We start from the raw sequence: 20,932 nt of genomic DNA, 5'->3' as shown, positions 1-20,932 counted from the left end.
GATTCCAGACCTGTAGTCAGCTGACTCGTCAAGCCAAAAGGCAGCCACTACTAGATATGTTAGCATTCCTTCTAGGCTCTGCCCCATAGTTACCTGGCAACAGCCAGGTAATGCCTTGCTAACTATAAAAGGGCTGTTTGGCCCCTCTTCCGCTCTCCTACTCTCTTATTCTCTTCCGTTCTCTCCCTGCCCCTTCTCTCTCTCTTCCCCTTCTCCCCCACCCCCTCCACATGTTCCTGGTCAGCCTCTCTTCTTTTTCTCTCTCCTCTTCCTCCTCTTCCTCTCTCTCTGTCTCTCTCTTCCTTTCTCGGGTCTCTACTCCCTTCTCAACTCCCCTTCCCACGCTCAACTCCCCTTCCCACGCCCTAAATAAGCTCTATTCCATACTATATCTGTCATATGCCTGGCACCTCAGGGGGAAGGGATGCCTCAGCATGGGCCCACAGAGGCACCCCCTTCCACCTCACCATACTGTGCTTCTACCAAATACATCCTGACTCTTTCTTTCTTTTTTATAAAACACAAGATACCCCCCATGTGTCTTTGTCCATAGCCAAGGCGCAACTTCCTAGAAAGCAGTGTTTTGAAGGGTGCAGCTTTGACCTTTGAGACCTCCACGACCAACACACTACCTTCCATCACCCAACAGAAAGCAATGCCTTTCTCGTCTCCCACACACCACTTTCAATAACTACTTCTTTCCAAAATAATTTTCAAGTGTTCCTGTTTTCAAGGGACCGACTCATAACTCATCGGCAGTCCAAGAAGTTTGCGTCAGTGGATGCTTTTTCTCAATAAAGTTTAGGGCTGAGGCAGCATGTCCCAGCCACACACTTCACGGCTCGAACGACAGAACAGTCAAAAGTTATGCAAGACAGCGCTCTGTTTTCATTCCATGTCTGCCTCCCTGGGTCTCCTGTGAGTCACTGTCTTTCCTGTTCACTCATCATTATAAAAACTGCCAATTTTTTTTGCCTTAAAATTACTTACGTTTGTCTTAATGACGAGATCTGTAGTAACTCCAGAACCCAGCACATCTCCCACCTCCACACTTTAGCACTGACCTGTCAGCAGAAGCCAGGTTGTTCTGACTCCCACAACTATCTCTTTACACAAACAGAAAACAGGGCACAGTGAGGTTGCAATTCATTTACCTACCCATTCAATAGACATATATGAAATGCTATCAGGTTGAGACCCTCCTGTCATAGCTTGGAAGAGAGGAAATCACATGATCATCCTGGTGTCCATACTGCCTAGGGTAACAGCTACCCAGGAAGGAAGGCTTTCTAGAGGAGGTGTTCTCTGAGTATCCATCTCTTTAGTATTAAATAGACCTAAGACACCCTATGAGGTTATAAGACTTACTTGCCAGCAAATCCAGTCAAAAATATAATTTGAAAGAATTATTATTACCTTCCCAAAACATGGGTCCTTAAAGGCTCACTTTGCAACAAATTACAAGTTCAACAAACTCATGGATATTTGGTGCCTTTCACAAGTTTCTACAATAGGACTTAGGATGTTACCTACCATGGGGATAAAAAGTGCACTTTTTAAAAAGACAGTCATTTCACTAAGTGAGAATGAATGCTTTCAGCAGTCCAGGACCACAAAGCAAGGCTGTCGGAGAAGGAACGGGGTTCCAAAAAGTCCTGCTTTAATACATCAGAATGAAAGATCTCTTTGAACAGCAGAAGAACTTGAACAGACACACACAGAGACACTGACACACAGAAACAGAGACACACAGAGAAAGTCAGAAACGAGACAGAGACAGCGAGCCAGAGAAAGAGACGGGAGAGACCAAGAGACAGACACAAGAGGCTATTGTGGGACTTTAGCCTCCTGATGATGAACCCCCAAACACTGCTGTGATAAACAAGTCTCGGGGCTGGAATCTGATTTGCTGGCCTGACAAAACATTACAATCTAAGGAATCCCAATCCCACTCCCCCCCACCCCATTCATCACTTCCTCAAACAAGTCCCAAAGGCTAGTAGCTCCCCGGATTTTACTGGATCCTGGGTTTATTGCTTGTAAATTACAATGCATAGAGCGCCTCTCCAAAAGAAAAAAAAAAAAAAGAAAGAAAAAAAGTATGGACAAATGAAAGCAAGCGTGGCTTTAAAGCCCCATAAAAGACTGCATGTGGCAGAAATGAACTCGCCTGTGTACGCTGAGCACCGAGGGCTCCCCCTAAGCCACTGTAGGGGTCTGGGGTGCGCGGGCACGCCGCCCCGGCCGCGGCCGAGCAGGAGGGAGGCGGCGGGCTCACACACCTGCCCGGCTCCGGTGCCCGCGCCCGGCTGCGCCGCCCGGCCTTCCCCCGGCCCCGGCCCCGGCCCTCCACCCCGGCCTCCCTCCCGAGCCGCGCACCGTGTGCGACTGCAGACTCTGGCTCGCCTCGACGGCCACTGTCAGCGGCACCGTGTCGTCCAGCAGCACCTTGCCGGCCGGCGGCTTCTCCATGAAGGCCATCCCGGGCCGCCGCCGCCGCCGATGCCTCTGAAGCCGGGGCAGGAACCGGAGGCGCCGAGCCCCGCCACCCGCCGCGTCCCGCCGCCGCTGCTGCCGCCGCTGCTGTCAACGCGCACCGCCCCGCGCGCCGCCGCCGCCCGCGGGGTCCTAGCGCCGGTAGACCAGCCTGCAGGCTGTCAACGCCGGTCCGCCCGACCCCGCTGGGTCCTAGCGCCGTACTTCACGGCAGGGTAGGTGACTACTGTGGTCATCCTGTGGTTGCAGTCAGAAGCAATGTCCCTTGCTCTGCTGGCGCCTCCTCGCCTCTGCATTGTACACTCAGTACCGTGAGCTCCCGGCCTCGGGCCACTAAATCATTACCACCACACCCCTCACTACTTCTCTGAACTCTAAGAGGACTGAGCTTTTCAGATGAACCGTTCAGGAGCTCAGATTAGCTGATTTGAGACCCTACTGCTCCCAATCACATCTTCCCTACCCAAGGACCTTAGGACTCAGGAAATAAAAAAATAAAATAAAAAACTGATGCAAAGATTTCCTGTTTGTATGCTTGGTTCCTAACACTCAGTTGAACTTAAAGGTCTTTGAACCCAGAGAGCACTCAGATCTCTTAGACTCTGAGAATCTTTGGTCCTAGCATTCTGGCTCCAAGAAACTCAAACTCAGAACCATCAAACTTGATGATCAACATCTGGGCACCAAATCTACCCTGTTTACCTTAACCCAAGCCCACAATCTTCCAGGATAATAATGAAATTAAACTTAGATCAGATGACTAGGACCCTTTTGAGGATCTGTGTGATCTTGAATAAGTCACACACACACAGACACACACAGACACACACATATACACACACCCTGAGACCTCACTCTTCCATTGGCAAAACTAAGTAAATGCCTATGTAGAATATGTAATGGGAATGCAAGTGGACGGGAAGGAACTTTGCACATATTAGAAATCTCAGGGCTGGAGAGATGGCTCAGCGGTTAAGAGCACTGACTGCTCTTCCAAAGGTCCTGAGTTCAAATCCTAGCAACCACATGGTGGCTCACAACCATTCGTAAGGAGATTTGACACCCTCTTCTGGAGTGTCTGAAGATAACTACCGTGTACTTATATATGATAAATAAATAAATCTTTTAAAAAGGCTCAAACAATATGCATTCCATCCTGACAATTCACAGAACAGAGATTTCTAACTAAGTTTGTTTCCACTCAATTTCTATGATTTTATTCATAGAAACAAAGCTTCTTTGTGAATCCTCTACCACTGCAATTTGACATCCTCGCAAAGGTCTAGATTGTTCTTGATGGTTGTTCTGTTCAGAGTTCAAGCTCAGAGATCGGTGGGCAATCGGAGGAGCCAAGTGACCTCAGAGCACCTGCAGGGCTGATGCGCACTAGGAGACCTGGGGACTCTTTTTAATTTAGCCCTAAATAAAGGAGACCTCTTCCTCCATCTCATTTTTAGTCCACTGTGCTTCAGAGCAGTAATCCATGAAAGCCACCATGCATGACTTTAGGAGGGTTCTACTCTTTTCCTCCATTTCTTTGTTTAAGGGCAATGGAGTATTTCATTGTCAGAGGAAGAGAAACACAAATCCTGCATTATTACTCCGGTCATGGTGAGGATTGACCAAGACAAGGAAGGCCATGTTCCTACTGCGTTGGTGGGAATATACTGTGGCCTAATCCTCAAGGAAGGCATTAAGTCACTCAGCGAGTGTTTACTGATTTACTGAGTACCTACCATGTAATAAGCAGAGTGGTAGTGCTGGGATTTAATACATATTAAATACATACTAAATAATACATATTAAAGGCTTGAAAATGTCCCACCTTGAGACATTTCTGCCTCTAAGGGAACGGTTATACTAGGAAAGTGATGAGAGAGTTGCACAAAGGGATAGCATGTAAAGACAAGCACTTAGTCCCAATGTAAGATGATACAATCATGGTATAATCACCCTTCTTGGAAGGCTGAAACCCAGATCACTCACTGGGGAGGGGCGGTGTGTAGCTAGCTCAGTGGCAGAGAATACACATGACCTATGCAAGGCTCTGGGGTCAGTCCTCAGCACCAGAACATCTAATGATGTTCAGTAATGCTCTTGACCTAATAAGAGGAAAAAGCAATACATCTATCTGTAGAGTCAGATATATTTACAGGAAAAGCACCAGGAGGACGCAACCAAAATGTTTCCTGTAAGAGAAGCATGATTTTTTTTCCGTATTTTCCAAAATGCTTTTAATTACAATGCTTTTTCCTCTTTTTTAAAAAATTATTTTTATTTTATGTGCACTGATGTTTTGCCTGCACATATGTCTGTGTGAGGGTGTCAGATCCCCTGGGACTGGAATTACTGGCAGGTGTCAGCTGCCATGTGGGTCCTGGGTCTTGAACTTGAGTTATCTGGAAGAGGACCGCCATGAGAAAGAAAAAAATCAAGTTCCACTCAAGAACTAGGCAAAATGTTGCCTTCACACAGCGGAGTCAGGGCTCAGTGCTGCTCCTCAGATCACAGCACCCGGCTGCTCCTTGGCTCTCAGCAGGGGTACTCAGAGGCCTGACTTCAAAGGCATGGAGGCCGGGGACAGCTTCAGGCAGGATTATTGAGGACCCCAAATTGCACTGATGCCTGAACCAGAGGCTAAGAACAAACTACAGGTTATTTCAAGGACATCAGCACATCCTTACATAGAGAAAAAGGAATTGGAAATGTTTCCTCTCTGGAAGTGGGGGGGGGGGCGGGGGGGGGGGGAGGAGGAATTGGAACTGAAGACCAGAGCTGCACGTGGCAAGAGATGTGACTTGCCTGTCTTTTTCACCAGGAAAGGGAAACTGAAAGTGAGCAAAATCTCTGGAAGCCAGGGACACACTCAGGGTTTCCCTCTCCTTCTTCCAGCTCTTTCCAGAAGGTCTTCAGGACAATCACATTTACTGGAATCATTTCTTCCTACTTACCCCAGTGAGTTCCTTGTCCAACCTCCTGACTGTTGGGCTTCAAACCTTACACAACCTCAATATTCATCTGGCTTTTTCTCCCTTCCTTTCTTTTTTTTAATTAGGGTTTTGGCCTTGTACTCTTAAGAGACCTAGTGATCCTCCTGCCTGAGCCTCTTGAGTGGCTGACTACAGATGCTCTGTGCCTGGCTCTGTCTGGCATTTGAAGTCACACAGGCTGAGTATGGGAAACTCTCCTCAGACCAGAGCAGCTCTGAATCAAATAGACTTGTGTTTCTAGTTTTGGGCCACATAAACTGACCAGGAGCTAGAGAATGGCACGTTTTGCCTGTGTGCATACAAACGACTACTTGGAGGCTAGCAGAAGAAAAAAGATTTTTATATTTTGCTATGTTGCCAGATGTTACACAGCTCATGGGCTGTTTATCTAACAATCTGAGGTTTGGCCAGATTGACTGAAAATAATGGATTTTAGTGAGGAAATCTCTAGCCCTGACAACGACTGTACAGAATCAGATCACAGAAACTTGTGAAAACTCATTATTTCCTAAGCAGAGTGGCCTTACAACTCCAAATGACTTTATTTCTTTAAATATTCATGGTCTGGAAACTGAACAACTAAATTTAACTCGTAATAGTCATATGCTGACACTTTCTATGTCAACACTGGGAAAAACTGTCCAGGGGCATAAGGTCAAAACAGTTTACAGTTAAGAGTCACATTAGAAATGAAGTTTGTGGAATCTACTAATCTTATTTGACTGATGTACACATTATTTGGGTTTTCTTCTAGCTGGTCATTCAGCACCAACTCCAATTTTTTTCTGAAGATGTTGAGAATTCTGCTCTTGGCAATCCAGATGAATGCAGGGGTAAAGAGCAGAATACCTGGAGTCCTGTGGCAGAGGCCCGCACAGCCAGCCATGTAACGCAGGAGTAAGGGCAGTGCCTGATCCCGGTGACCTGGAACTAAGTGATCAGCTAAGCCAGCACACTAGGCAGTCACAGCAGCAAAGCTGTGCAGTGACAGTCAACCCCTGGTGGACTGTTTTAATATAAATCCTTAATAGAAGCGATTTAACAGCAATTTTTTCAGGGAGTAAATTGGCCTGTGAATTATACTCTAGGAAGATAAAAGAAAAATGACTTATAGTTTGGCACAAAATAAAAACCTGCAGTTATCTCGGAGGTACTGGTGTGTGCGTAGAGATTTCTTTTTCTGGATGAACACACAAGTCAGGCCCACAAGATAAATGGTGACCATGGGAAGGCATTACCCATTAATCGAAGATTTGCTGCTGGGGGGCACCGGGTGGCATTGCAGCAATATGGAAATGTTTCTAACAGAATATAACAGTCTGTTAAGCAATTTTCCAGTACATTAGGCTAAAATTGCTTAAGATGGGTATTCTTTCTGTGGCAATCAAGCATCACATAAATCGCAGGCTTATGATGCCCCTAACGTGGAAAGCACTAGACAAATTGGACTCTTTTAGGCAGTGCTCCTGCGCTCGCTTCCACGTGTGACCGGGTCCACTCAGGGCCCTCCCAGCCACCAGCCCCTCTCATCCTGACACCTCCTGTGGGCTGGAGAACGCCAACAATCCTTTCTCCTCATGGCTGCTCTAACAGCCCCAGCAGCTCCTCAGCCTCATCCGAGTCACCACCTGGAGAGACTCTACTCTGTTGATAGGGCTCAAAGGTCATGACCACACTAGAGTATTTATAATGTGAAAATGCTCTAAGTGCGAAGCTACTTTTAAAGTCACAGTGTGTCATCTCTCTCCATTCCCCACCTGGGCTGCATAACTGTTTCTTTTGACGGTCGGGACAGAGGATCTCCCTACCCTGGTTGCTGAGTTTCTAGAATCAGCCACTGTGCCTGCCTCTAGCTTTCTGTTCATCTAACTGACCCTTAGAGCTTCCACATTCTGAAGACAATCTCTGAACTACACTTAGGAAAAGGGTAGGTGGCCTGGCACAGTGGTACACACTTGTTTTCCCAGTGCTTGGGAAGCCCGACCAGAGGGTCTTGAGTTCAAAGCCAGCCTAGACTATGTGGCATGACCATCACTGTGGGTAAAGGGTGAGAGACAGGTTTTGGGTAGAAACCATAGGTATATAGTAGGGAAATGCTACAACTATAGCAGGGAATATCAATCTGAATGGATTTAAGAATTTTAACAAAACACTATTGAAACCGAAAGTACTCCAGGCGTGAGAACACTATAAAGTCCATCGTGACGGGAAATCAATAGCTCAAGCCTGTATCCTGCATGACCCTGTATGACCCCAAACAAGCTATAGAGCACGAGTCTGCTTCTGTCAACAACATGGGGCTATTATTAACTTTATAAAGCTTTTTCAAGAATTAAATGAGCTTACCAGAAATGTACAACACTGGGAGCTCCTCCAGGTGATCACATCAAGCTCCTGTCACGGACCTTGCTGCAAAGTCCCGGTTCTCAGATGCACTCTGCAATCTAGTGAGCCCATTCTGAGACTTTCCTTGGCTCTTGACATTGATTCGGGGGTTTTCTTCACCCCTTCACATACTGGAGGAAGGTGTAATAGGTTTATAACTCATTTTAGACACATGACTGCCCTCTAGTGACAAGAATTCTTTCTAGTAAGCTATTCAACTGCTCCAGACAAAGTGACTTCCTTCCTTGCTGAGCAACCCCCAGAATCCACGTTTAAAATCAAAAAACCAAGCCAGGCAGTGGTGGCGCACGCCTGTAATCCCAGCACTCTGGGAGGCAGAGGCAGGCGGATTTCTGAGTTCAAGGCCAGCCTGGTCTACAGAGTGAGTTCCAGGACAGACAGAGCTACACAGAGAAACCCTGTCTGGAAAAAAAAAGCCAACCAACCAAACAACAACAACAAAAAACCCCAGCATAGTGATTTGTGTTTCTATATAAATCTCAGGGCTTGGGGAAGTGGAGACAAACGGATTCCTTGAGCTCACTGGCCACCCAGCTTTATTTAATTATGGAAATCAATGCCAGCAAGAGACAAAAAGACAAAGTGAATTTTAATCTTGTCAAGAGTAATGACACCTAAGCCTGACATTTGGCCTCTACATGTACAAACAAGTACATGCCCAAAAAATTCTGGTTGCTTAAGATGACACCAGAAGGGCTGGAGAGATAGCTCAGTGGTTAAGAGCACTGACTGTTCTTGCGAAGGTCCTGAGTTCAAATCCTACATGGTGGCTCACAACCACCCCTAATGAGATCTAATGCCCTCGTCTGGGGTATCTAAAGACAGCTACAGTGTACTTACATATAATAAATAAATAAATACATCTTTTAAAAAAAATCAAAAAACAAACAAACAAAAAAAGATGACACCAGAAGGAATGCCTTTCCCAGGAAATTTGGAATAGGTGACACATACTCCTAAGTTTTGTAATAGTAAGAGATGCCAGGCCCTGCTGATCTTGTGTTTCTAATCAAAGCATCCAGCTATGATCAGTTACCATTTAACCTGAGCACAAGCAGCCCACAAGTATACAGATACATATTTTTAAAGTATGTTTTACTTTTAAAACATGTTAAAAGGCTGTTACGGATGACCATTTAATACTAACACATTCTCTCCTCCCTCCCCCGCCCAAAAAAGGACCCAAAAACTTGGCCTCCCTCAGTCACCATGCAGTTACAATTTTTTTCTTTTTTTCCTGAGACAGGGTCTAGGTAGTCCTGAAGCAACTTGTTATGTAGACCAGACTGGTCTCAAAATCAAGAGATCTCCTGCCTCTGCCTGGAATTAAATGCATGCATAGACATACCCAGGCCTGTTTTACATACATACATATAAATTTTATTATTGTTGCTTTTTCTTTGTTTTGTTTTTTAAGTAGATCCACATTTTCAAGAGAAGGAGAGAATTAGAACCCTCAAAACAGCACCTTTACATCCCAGATTCTTTCCTTCAGGTTTAAAATACTGACTGATTGGCCAAGTCTCTGAATGATCAGCACGTTAACCTGTTCAAATGTAGAACAGCCAATTTCAAAATTCAGAAAAGCCACTCAGTTCATTCACAGGAAGCCTCCCGGAAGGAGAACACTGGCTAATATTTCTAGGCCTGGCCCTCTGATTAATTCCACGTTTCATTATTTCCAACAATGCCACAGTGTTAGGACTTTATGTAACTGAATCAGGGCTGCATGTAAATCCCTCACCAGAAACAGCAACCTCTGAAAGGCAAGTCACAGAGAAATCTGAACTAAATGGCACTTTTGTTTTTATTGTTTTGAGACAGGGTCTCTTATCTCCCTGACTGTCCTGAAACTTGCTATGCACCTTGCTAGCTTTAAGTTCTGCCTGCCTCTGCCTCCTAAGTGGGGACTGAAGGCAACACCACCACATCCAACAGAAGACAACATCTTGGTGTAAGGAGTTAGAAACCTAACCCAGAAGCCCCTGAGAAAGGGTCTAAGAATTAGGTGTTCAAAGATGGCTCTACTTGCATCTTTGCAGTCAGGATACAGGGTAGCATAAATTCAGCTAGAAAATTCCTCAATGCAGACAGACATAGGTGTCATCAAATACAAATGGAACTGTTTGAAATTCTCAAAGTAAAACATGAAGATAGTTCTCTCAATTTAAAAAAAGATTTTTACTATTATTGTATTGCATTATGTCTGTGTACCATGTGCATGTAGTTTCTGCATAGGCCAGAAGACGGCGTTGGGTCACCTGAGACAGAAGTTACACACGGCTGTGAGCTGCCATGTGACTAATAGGAACTGAACCCAGATCCTCCGGAAGAGCAGCCAGTGAGCTTAACTGATAAGCCATCTCTTCAGCCCTTCTTAATTGTTTTTTAATTGGAAGAAAATCCAAACCTTGATAAATGATGAGATCTTGCACATATTTAAGTCTGGACAAACCATGCACCAATCTAGAAATCTCCCCTTCCACACATCGCTTCTGGGTGTACCAGCATTCCTTCATGGAGAGCAACAGCCCTCCTCCCCAGATGTCATTTGATCAAGAGCACAGGTTCTTGAACGTATAACTTTACATTTGTATTTCAGGATCTAGGAGCTTCTGGGACCATAACTTTAACCCAGCCTTCCATAACTGTCTTCTTACTTTCTATTACACAACAGGACACTGCAACAACAGCAACAGACTGCTTCAACCTTTTCACTTCTGCAGATGCTAAAACCATTTCTCCAATATATAAAGGAGCAGGAAATTTAATTTCCTGGGAAAGAAATACACAGCCCGGCCCTGGCATTTTAGTGCCCAGGAGAGCTGAAATAAGTCCACTTATCAAAACTCCATGCACAACTGTTCTTCCAAACTTGGTGTGTTTTGCAAAATCTTCACTTAAATGCAAAGGGTTGGCATCTCCCGTTAACTCTGAGAAGGTAGCCACATCCTGCTGTGTGAAGGCTCTGCTGAGCTCCGCTCGGTCTCCAACTTTCACGTGCACATACTGAAAACACTGCCATGTTGGTACCACAGGATGTTGCCACAGTCTCCTCTGAAGCCCACTCCACATCTTCAGCATCTCCAGATGTCATCAACAGGGGCTTTGGCCTGCTTTTGTTTTCAAACTATGTAGACACCTAGAGACACTGTCGAGAGTGGAAGTATCTGGAACTGTAAGAGCATTCAATCCAATACGTGTTCCCTGCTATTGCCAGATAGTGCAAGGAGAAAGGGAGACACCTGTAAGAGAAGAACAGGTTAATTCAAGCTGCACAGAAACATGTACGTTTCACAGGACGCACACGCAGAACTGCAGCAGTCACATGTTAAGGGCACCATGGAAACCCTGGCTAAACAAATAACCACAAGCCGGGAAACACCCTGCCAAGATGTCACTGGTTAACATCCAGTAAGAAAAGACTTTATCACAGGAATCCCAAGTCTGACTCCAAATATCTCCAGTATAGGAACGAAACTGTAACTTTTATTTGCCTGATGTAATTGCCGTCTCTGAGGCTTCCTGCCATGTGCTGAGTTCAAGGCCTAGTCTGGACGCTCCTGGCCTCCATACATCTTATCAAGGCCTAGAATGTTTTCATCCTCTGAAACTCACTAATGAGTAAGCTCACCCTTCTGAACTCTGTCTGCCTGACTCAACTCTGCTGTTCTGACGCAAACTCCTCTCCAAACTGACTGATCCAATCTGGCTTCTCTCAGCTTCTCCTGAATTGCTTTGCTTGGCCTATAACTAGCTCTAGCCATCTGTTCTAACCTCCTGGCTCCCTCTGTCTTCTCCTGTGTCTAGCTCATTTTCCCTTCAATGGGTCACTGTAAAACTCCCGCAGAAAACTGCTTCCTTCTTCCCTTTCTTCTGTGCTGCTCTTATATAACCTTTTTTCCCTCTCTTCTAGTGAGAGTTCGGCACAGCCTATTCTGTCACATCTTTCTGACTCACCACTTTGTCTACCACTCAATTAGACATCACTTTTAAATGTGGTTGCTTCCTTCTTCAAACTACCTTTATCTTCATTGCTTGGGTGTGCTAAGGGCTGAGCTACACCACAACTACCAACAGCTTTTTTTTCAGTAAATATAACAATCTCAGGATTCAAGGTGTGATCAAATACCCTGCAATAAGGATGACTTAAAATCTGACTATGCCTCAGTTCTAGAAGCAAGCAGAGAGATTCTGGGTTTGCCCTTGTTAGATGTTTTTGTTTTGTTTTTTGGTTTTTCGAGACAGGGTTTCTCTGTGTAGCCCTGGCTGTCCTGGAACTCACTCTGTAGACCAGGCTGGCCTCAAACTCAGAAATCTGCCCGCCTCTACCTCCCAAGTGCTGGCATTAAAGGTGTGCGCCACCACTGTGTTAACTGCTTTACTGAAGATTAAATAGGAGACACACCCAGATTCTATCACTGCAGTGGTGAGCAGCTCTTGGAATTGTAAAGGAAAAGCCATTACCTGAATCACTCTGAAGGCACATTTCTTGCTTTTATAGGCTCCAAACAAGGTCAAAGAACTCCATAATTTGGCCAGACCACTGTATAAAGATCAAGAAAACAAAGATTTCTATTGTAACAGAGCTTAGTACTTTTGCTGCGATGGTCTAGAGTTGTTTTTTTTTTTTAATAAACCAGAAGGATTATGACATAGGACCTTAAAAGTAGAAACATATCAGAGAGAACAAGATGAGCCCTAAGAATCGTTTTAAAATGTACACATTTCTGACCTTAAAACTATAACCATCACCTGGGAAACCGGCTGCGATTACTCACCAGGTTTCCTCTGTCTAGTCTAACTCCAGGTGGAGGTGCAGTAACAAGGAAGTGTTCGTGAATCCCGGAAGACCAGTCAGGAGCCAATGCAATGCAATCACACCAGAGTCTTTCTTTATAAGCTTAAGCTCAGGCTTAATTCACCCAGACCCACAGGACAGTTCCCGTGAAAAAGCCCTCAACATTCACTGGGACAAGGTTTTAAGGTTTTATAGAAGAGGGCAATGGAGGGGTTAGCGTTTCTGGCCTGGAAAGCATCTAACTGGGGTGCTACTGTGGCCTTTAGCATAAATGCCTGGTGCTGGAGCCAAACCATAAATGTAACTTCTGTTTTCCTCCTAATTGGTGGCTGTTAGGCAGGGGCGGGCTTGTAACCTAGAGGTGCAGATTTGTTGTGGGGTAGCCTGGAGACACAGGTCTTGTTGGGGGGTAGCCTGGAAACTGGAGCTGGGCCTAGGTTTTGTTGGGGGTATGAGTGGGGGGGGCCTACCTGGAAACTGAGGCTAGGCACCGGGCTGTTTCTTTACTCAAATTTAAACTTAGGTCAGGATCCCTAAGATGGAGTCTGAACCCAAAAAATGTGGTGCCTCAGAGGAATGCTCATGTGAACTGCAGTGTAAATCCCCGAGGTGCTCAGGGTTCCAGCCACGCACTCAGGCTGGAAGCATCTTCACTGTGCCGTCCCACAATGCTCTCTGCCTGTTATTCTAGAACTGTCTCAGGGTCATACCTGCTGCATATTCTCAAGATGGCCGACAATGTCTTCTCATCATAGGTGAGAACATCCACAGGTAAGGCAGCACCAACCTAGGCATGGAACGACACCATTAGCTGACATCTGTCCTCACTGGAGAACGCATTGCCTGCCAAGAGCTCCCACGGTCTGGAACGCTCCTATCCCTTTCCATAACACCTCCTCATGTTTGCACCTGGTTTTAGTGCTCCCTCTCCAGTTGGTGAGATGGCTCAGTGGGTGCAGGTGCCTGCTACAAAGCCCGACGACCTAAGCTTGGTCCCTGGACCCAAAGGTGCAACAAGAAAACCAGCTCCAAGCTGCACTCTGACCTCCAAACATGTGCACACAAGCCATGCATGTGTATCAACACACACACACACATACATATACATAGAGACAGACAGACAGACAGACAGACAGACAGAGGTTTTTAAAAAAGCTCCTTTGCTTAGTTACAAGATTAGGAAGATCAAAAGATCAGTCTACTTACTGAGTTCTTTTTTATACCAGACTCTATATTTTGCTCGTCCATAATTCTCCTCTCCTTGCCACTATTTAACAAGATAGCCAAACGGATAGAAACCATATCTTACTTAACTCTATCCCCTGAAACCACATTTTTTGACATACAAATTGTGGGTTTTATTTTCTACTTTGTTGCAATCTATAAAGAAATAAACATGAGGCTAGCCTGGTCTATGGAGTGAGTTCCAGGTCAGTCAGAGCTATATAGAGAAACCCTGTCTCGAAAAAACTAAAAAAATAAAAAAAAAAGAAAGAAAGAAAGAAAGAAAGATACACACTCTTCCCTCAGTCTCCCCACAAAGCAGCATCTTATGTAACTACGGTGCAGGAATAAAGCAGGTGGCTGGTGTGGCACAACTGAATGTGTTCAGACCTGCAATTATCCGTATACACATCTTGTTGTGTGTGCTTCCACACAGGCAACTTCCTGTAACCACCCCCACCACCAGGATAAAAGCCCGGGCCATCGCAGACTCTTGCTCCTGCATTACTATTACTCCACTTGCCATCCCTAGGCGCTGGCAACTGCTTCTTTCTTTTTGTCCACCGCATGGGTTCCAGGGATCAAATTGAGGCCATCGGGCTTGGCGGTGACACCTTTCCCTGCTAGGTCATCTCACCTGTCCGTGAGCACACGCCCTCATGGTAACATAAATTTTCAGGTTTCTGGGGTAAATACACAGTGCTACTGCTGAATCCGATGGTAGGTACCTAATTCCTTTGATGTAGCAGGTGGCACACATTCCCCTAACGCCTCATATTTTCATGTGCTTCTCTGCCAATATTACACTCTCTCTAGTGAAATGTCTGTGAAAGTTTTACCCTATTTTATTTGGACTGTTTTTCTTATGATTGGGGCTCCTTAGTGTGTGAGGGGGACTTGCTACACATAATCTTGACCATCCAACTTCAACCTATCTAGTGCTGTGATTACAGCTATGAATCATCATACCCAACACTATTGGGTTCTAAGAATTCTTTCTAATATCCTAGATAATACTTCTTTGTCAGATATGTAGTTTTCAGTGTTTTCCCCAACCTATATCTCATCTTTCCATCTTCTTACACAGTCTCTGCAGACTATATTTGATGAGGTACATGGAAAACTTGAACAGAATAAATCGGTCAGGGAAGTTCCTGACAGCCAACCCTATCTGTGTTCTTCCCCTCCATTTCCAAAGGTGAATGCTCAGACAGAGCTGCTCCAGGTGCTGGTCTGTGGCAGGCTGTGACGCACGTCAGCCAGCATCACGAGGCACAGTTTGCTTCTGCTCAAGACAGGGTTTCTCTGTAGCCCTAGCTGTCCTGGAACTGACTCTGTAGACCAGGCTGGCCTTGAACTCAGAAATTAGCCTGCCTCTGCCTCCCAAGTGCTGGGATTAAAGGCATACACCACCACTGCCCAGCAAGGTTTTTCTATTTAAGGTGTATTTATTTTTATGTGTGTGTTTTCCCCACATGTATGTCGCTGCACATGTATGGAGGTCTGTTTGCCCACATGCATTATGTATGTGTGCCTGTGCCACTGCGAGTGTGTGGAGGTGAGAAGAAACTCTCAAGAGCTGCTTCTCTCCTTCTCCCATGCAGCATTCAGGGACCGTCCTCAGGACATCCTGCTGTCCCCTTGAGCTGTTTTGTAAGAGGCGTCTTTACTGAGGCACACTAGTGCTCATGTAAGCCCTTCACCTTTTCGAAGATGGTCAATGATGTCTCCTGGTTACCAGTCTAGACTATAACTTGACAGCACTGTTCAAGAACAAGCCAGTGTCTAATAGGTTTCTTGTCAAATACAGGATGCACTAGAATAACCTATAGAATTTATTATTTCTAAGAGTTGGCTTCCGCAATTTCTAGTGTAGCTTTAAAGAAGAATATTTCTGTATTTCTTACAAGCTGCTCTTTCTAGACTGGGAGTGATGTGCAAACCTTTAATCCCAGGGCTTTGGAAGCAGAGGCAGGTGTCTCTGTGAATTTGCCGTTAGACTGGTTTACAGAGCACGTTCCAGACAACCTGGGCCATACAGAGGACCTGTCTCAAACAAATGCATAAAAAACTTTTTTTTGTTTTCTGTTTTGTAGCAGGCACAACCAGGCCTGAGGTAGGCCATGATTTCACCAGTGAGTTATACTCTCAGTTCCTTTTCTAAAATTTTGTACAAAAACCTTAAGAATGTTAAGCAGCCAAGTGACTCCATACCTCCCCAAACAGGTCTTTCAGGGCTGAAACAAGCAGCTGTTTGAACTGTGCTACATTCAGTGCAACGCCCTGTTCTTGAAACTCTCTGTAAAAAATAAAGAGAAAATATCACATTAAATGCCATGCTTTTCAGATTCATAAAAAAGAAACAAACAAAAATAGGATCGGTAAAACAGAACTCACAAGATGGAACTTACAGGCAGACTTTCATGTAGTGGTACTCCGAGGGGCTCTTGTAAACTACTCTTTCATATGCAGTAGCTGGCATCTTCCAACATGCGGTACCTACAGGAGTCAAGAGAGCTTATAACTATCGTAATTCACTATTATTAATAGTAGTATTGCATCTTTAATGGGAACTTGCCTTTTTTCTATGTTGGGACTCTAAAATCGAGAAGCCTATAACCAGATGTAGCCTTAGCCTTGGACCTGAACTAGAAGCCAACACATAGCTGTTTATAATTTCCTTAGGCTGTGCTGTTCTTACTGGCAACAGAAGACATACAAACTCAGGCAGCTCTTTTCGAGGAATGATGGGGGAGGGGGCTACATGGCCCAGGATGGCTTTTCCTTGACTTTCGTGCTTCCGTCCTCCAGTGCTGGGATTATGGGCGTGTACAAGGCACTCCACACTCAACACTATTTCCAACAGATCTGGACTCTCAAGAACTTCCAAAGTGTTGATCCCCCTTAGGAAATCTCTTTCCTTGAGGCCGCTCAGACCCTGCCCTCCCCTCCTCCCCTTATGTAATGTCTTGTCATTGGGCCCAAGAGTCGGGGGCTCTCTGCCTCTTACCCAAAGTCACACTGTTAGGGAGCAACTCAAGAACCTCTCTGGGTCTGACCCAGTTCCAAGCGTTTTTAGATGATGATAGCCAGAAAAAGGAAGGTATAAGCAAGAAGCTTCGTCTCTCTCTTCTGGGTCCAGCAGGGCACATGCTCCACAAAGCACCTGCCGCACACATCGTGGCTGAGGTGATAGTGACGGTGCAGGCATGGATGCCAGTGTATCAAGGTGGTTTCAGGACAGCAGACCGTTACTCAATGCTCGTGTCAGCAACCAATCTCTACCAGAACCTTGGTTATTTCAGTCATTTACCACCTGGCTGACACATGCCACATGTTTTGGGCCTTGCCACCTCCCTTGCTGAGGCACACTGCCAAGTTAAGTGGCCTGAGACTTAGGATACCAAAACTAATGAGCAGTTTGAAGGTAGATGGTGGTAATGATCACACAACAATGCATGTGACAAAAAATAAATAAATAAATGACATACTGTATATTTTTCTGTGTTTTGGTTTTGTTTCTCAGTGTAGTTCTGGTTGTCCTGAAACTCACTCTGTAAATCAGGCTGACTTCGAACTCAGAGGTCCACAGCCTCTGATTTCTGAGTGCTGGGATTAAAGGTATGTACCACCACTGTCTGGCCTATATAATATAAACACATCTATAACATACACATATATGTATATTAATATATAATATGGACACATATGTAATATACATATATAATACACATATAAATATAAGTATTTATATTATATATATTAAAGATTACTTAGGGCTGGAGAGATAGCTTAGCTGTTAAGGGCACTTGCTGCTCTTGTAGAGAAGCTGGGTTGATCTTCCAGTAGCCACAGAGTGGCTGACATCAATTTGTACTCTAGTTCCAGAGGATCCAACACTCTTTTGTCCTTCCTGTGCACATGGTACAGAGGCACGATACAGGCAGGCAAAACACTCATACACATTAAATAAAAATAAAGGAACCTTAAAAAAAATGACTTAATCACTTTTCCATAGAAGGTCTCAGAATAAGACAGTACTGCCCCCTGCAGGCTGTACAGATGAGATGCCCTCAGTACAGTTCTTGGAGTAAGACAGTACTGCCCCCTGCAGGCTGTACAGATGGAGGCGCCCTCAGTATAAGCATCTTACTTAACAGGCTCAACCCTGCTGGTGTCTTTTACTGATTGTAAATGGTTGTTCCCAAACGTCCCTCGCTTGGGCTTGCACTCTTCTGCCCTCTCTCTAATCTACACAGCTGCCACTTCACGTGTAAAGTCACATCACAAGCATTGTAACGCTCAGGAGTAAGGTCTAAGCCTTCAGGCCATGGCTCCGATCTCGTTCCTGTTCAGCGTTTCCTCCACGACCTCAGTTCTGTTCTCTATGAATCAAAAGTAAGGACATGGCCGCTCCTAAGTCTGGTTAAGGAGAAATTTTACTGTAGATACGCGGATGAGCACAGACAGAGGAGTCTGGAAGGGTCCAGACTGAATGTGGCCGATGGAAGAAACTAGGCCACGAGGAGAGCACGAGAGGAGAGGAACCAGGAATGTCAGGATCAAGAGACCCGCCAGGAGACAGCATAATGCATAATCAAAATGGCTGAGTTACATAGGAAAGAGAAGCTGTGGGAAGGGAAGGGGCTCAGGAGCTGGAGAGGTTTAGGGCAGGGGGAGGGGTGTGTCAGCCAAGACCACTCTAACAGGACAAGAACGTAGGGGCTAGCATAGACCTCGATATACTAATAGGCACCACAGACACAGGTTAAAGGAGAAGCAATATGTCCTTTGCCAGAAATAAGACTCCTTTTAGCACGTAGGAACTACCTTCTTAAATCCCCGAAGGAATCCCGACCTTTGTCTAAATGCTAGATTTTATTTATTTAGGTTTTATTTCTCTGTGTAACGGAACCCTAGAACTCAGTCTGTCTCTGCCTCCTGGGTGCTGGGATTAAAGACGTGTCGAAAACAATTTCTTGAGACCTAACACTGTACTGTGGGCTTCCTCCTCCTGGCCTCGGCTGCTGGTACTGTTTCTTCTTAAGCAGAATCGCCTCCGGGTAGCCGCGTGTCTCACACTCTAGCCTCCTTCATCTAGCTCAATGTGTCCCACGGCCCATCTTAACTATTACCGTACCAAACCCTCCTACCCGGTTCTTCTCCCCTTCTGCTTCCCACAGTGTCTGCACTCCGAAAGCGAGATCTGTTCTATTCCCTAGTGCTTCTCACTGGCTCACGCCGCTGTCCTGAACATTTGGGGACACAAAATACAATTAAAGCAATCATTTAAAAAGCCGATCCCCCTACTGCTGAAGAATAAGATTGCTTCCGACCTTGCTCGATCAACAACCGCTATTGACTTAGCGCCCACCTCGAAGGTAGTGCGCCCAGCAAAACGGCCGAATCAGCCTTCCCGGTCACCGTCCGTACCCGGGACCTCAGCCGCGCCGCACGGAGCCCGGCGGTGGCTCTCAGATCGACACCAAAGAGCGAAGAACCTGAGGCCCGCCACACTTGCACCCCGTGCGCCCGCTCCCGCGTCGCGCATGCGCACCTGCCGCGCGCCGTTAAACCGTCCCGGCGCAGAACGCAGCCGCTCACTGGAATAGCCGCATTCCTGACTCCTGCACGCTGCTAGAATTCCGCACGGATCGGAGTTCCCACGCAGCAGTCCACCTTCGGGCCTGGAAAACTGGTGTGTTTACATTCGCAGCGCCCCACAGACGCAGAACAGGACGTGACGTCACCACGCGGCGTCGGTCACCGAACTGTTGTGTAGCCCGCAGCAGAGGCAGAGGACGAGCAGGTTCTGCGCCCTCTAGCGCTCACTCCAGGAACTGGCGTCAAACACTCTTCTGGTCATTTACTTCTGTGCTCATGGTCATTTACTGTTTATGCTCAACAGTGATATCAAATGTCTCCTCTCCTGGATTCTTTTCTTTCTCTTTCTTCCTTTCTTTCTTTATTCCTTCCTTTTTTCCTTCCTTCTTTCCTTCCTTCCTTCCTTCCTTTCTTTCTTTCTTTCTTTCTTTCTTTCTTTCTTTCTTTCTTTCTTTCTCCAGTGCCAAGGATCAAAACCACAGCCTCGTCTATGCTAAGCAAGTCCTCTACCACCAAGCTAAATCTGAGCCTTGTCATCTCAGGAACATCTATGTCAGGCACTAAAGACAAGATCCTCTGTCAATATCCCTTTGTGGCTGCTAACATACACTAGAGGTTCTGTTTTGACATGATAAGATCCAGCTGCTTCTATTTCCAGATGTAACTTATTCCATGCCTGCATCTAGTCACCAACTACTTGTTCAGAATCCATTATGCATCAGAGACTGTTCTCAGTGCTGGCTACTCAGGAGACTAGGATAGGATCCTTGTATTCATGTGTCACACTGTGTATATTTAACAGTTATAATAGCAACTAATATTTACTTTTGAGCCAGGCACTGTGCAGAAGATTTCATGTACATGTAAGTTATCTAATGGAACCCTCAAGCAACCCTAGGGCAGCTGTTATTGCAACAGTCCCTATTTTATGTAAAAGAAACTGAAGACAGGAAAAGACTAAATTGTTTGCCTTTGATGATTACCAGTGTTATTACAGATCATCTGCTTTGGCCAATGTGATGGTTTGAATATGCCAGGGAGTGGCACTATTAGAAGGTGTTGTCCTGTTGACATAGGTGTGGCCTTGTTGGAGTAAATGTGTCACTGTGGATGTGGGCTTTAAGACCCTCATCCTAGCTGCCTGGAAGCCAGTCTTCCACTAGAAGTCTTCAGATGAAGATGTAGAACTCTCAGCTCCGCCTGTATGCTGCCATGCTCCCGCCTTGATGATAATGAACTAAACCTTTGAACCTGTAAGCCAGCCCCAATTAAATGTTGTCCTTTATAAATAGAGTTGCCTTGGTCATGGTGTCTGTTCACAGCAGTAAAACCCTAACTAAAATGGCCAGTGATGTCCAGACTAGTCCAGATGCACTATCGTAACCCAGCTGCCTCTGAGGTAGCCTCAGGG

General features: G+C 45.6%; 3 protein-coding genes across 16 annotated transcripts in view; all 3 read right to left on the bottom strand.

The window, feature by feature from the left end:
• Pxk (PX domain containing serine/threonine kinase like) overlaps positions 1–2,598 on the bottom strand; it is a 62,440-nt gene extending 59,842 nt beyond the window's left edge. For 7 of the 12 annotated variants that reach the window (XM_052190226.1, XM_052190227.1, XM_052190228.1 and 4 more), the window contains exon 1: positions 2,380–2,597. In XM_052190226.1, coding sequence (XP_052046186.1) covers positions 2,380–2,481 — 102 coding nt within the window. In that variant the 5' untranslated portion in view covers positions 2,482–2,597. Of the gene's footprint in view, positions 1–2,379 lie in introns of all 12 variants that reach the window. The other 5 variants (XM_052190238.1, XM_052190239.1, XM_052190230.1 and 2 more) reach the window with 1 other exon arrangement.
• Positions 2,599–10,054: 7,456 nt separating this feature from the next.
• Htd2 (hydroxyacyl-thioester dehydratase type 2) lies at positions 10,055–11,071 on the bottom strand. Its single transcript, XM_052190221.1, has one exon. The coding sequence runs from the start codon at positions 10,974–10,976 to the stop codon at positions 10,491–10,493; it is 486 nt and encodes a 161-aa protein (XP_052046181.1). The 5' UTR covers positions 10,977–11,071; the 3' UTR covers positions 10,055–10,490.
• On the bottom strand, positions 10,985–19,680 carry Rpp14 (ribonuclease P/MRP subunit p14). Of its 3 annotated transcripts, none has more exons than XM_052190222.1 (6): positions 19,475–19,680; positions 16,329–16,416; positions 16,132–16,216; positions 13,404–13,480; positions 12,360–12,438; positions 10,985–11,137 (listed from the first exon to the last, which is right to left on the bottom strand). In XM_052190222.1, the coding sequence occupies exons 2-6, from the start codon at positions 16,397–16,399 to the stop codon at positions 11,081–11,083; spliced, it is 369 nt and encodes a 122-aa protein (XP_052046182.1). In that variant the 5' UTR covers positions 16,400–16,416; positions 19,475–19,680; the 3' UTR covers positions 10,985–11,080. The 3 variants fall into 3 exon arrangements, with proteins under 3 accessions (XP_052046182.1, XP_052046183.1, XP_052046184.1); XM_052190223.1 differs by lacking the exon at positions 19,475–19,680 and adding an exon at positions 19,254–19,461; XM_052190224.1 differs by lacking the exon at positions 19,475–19,680 and adding an exon at positions 19,292–19,461.
• Positions 19,681–20,932: the final 1,252 nt, after the last annotated feature.

Source organism: Apodemus sylvaticus, chromosome 8, assembly GCF_947179515.1.
Source record: "Apodemus sylvaticus chromosome 8, mApoSyl1.1, whole genome shotgun sequence".
Lineage (NCBI taxonomy): Eukaryota > Metazoa > Chordata > Mammalia > Rodentia > Muridae > Apodemus > Apodemus sylvaticus.
The sequence above is the reverse complement of the archived record's forward strand: the minus strand, read 5'-3'. Positions and strand labels throughout refer to the sequence as shown.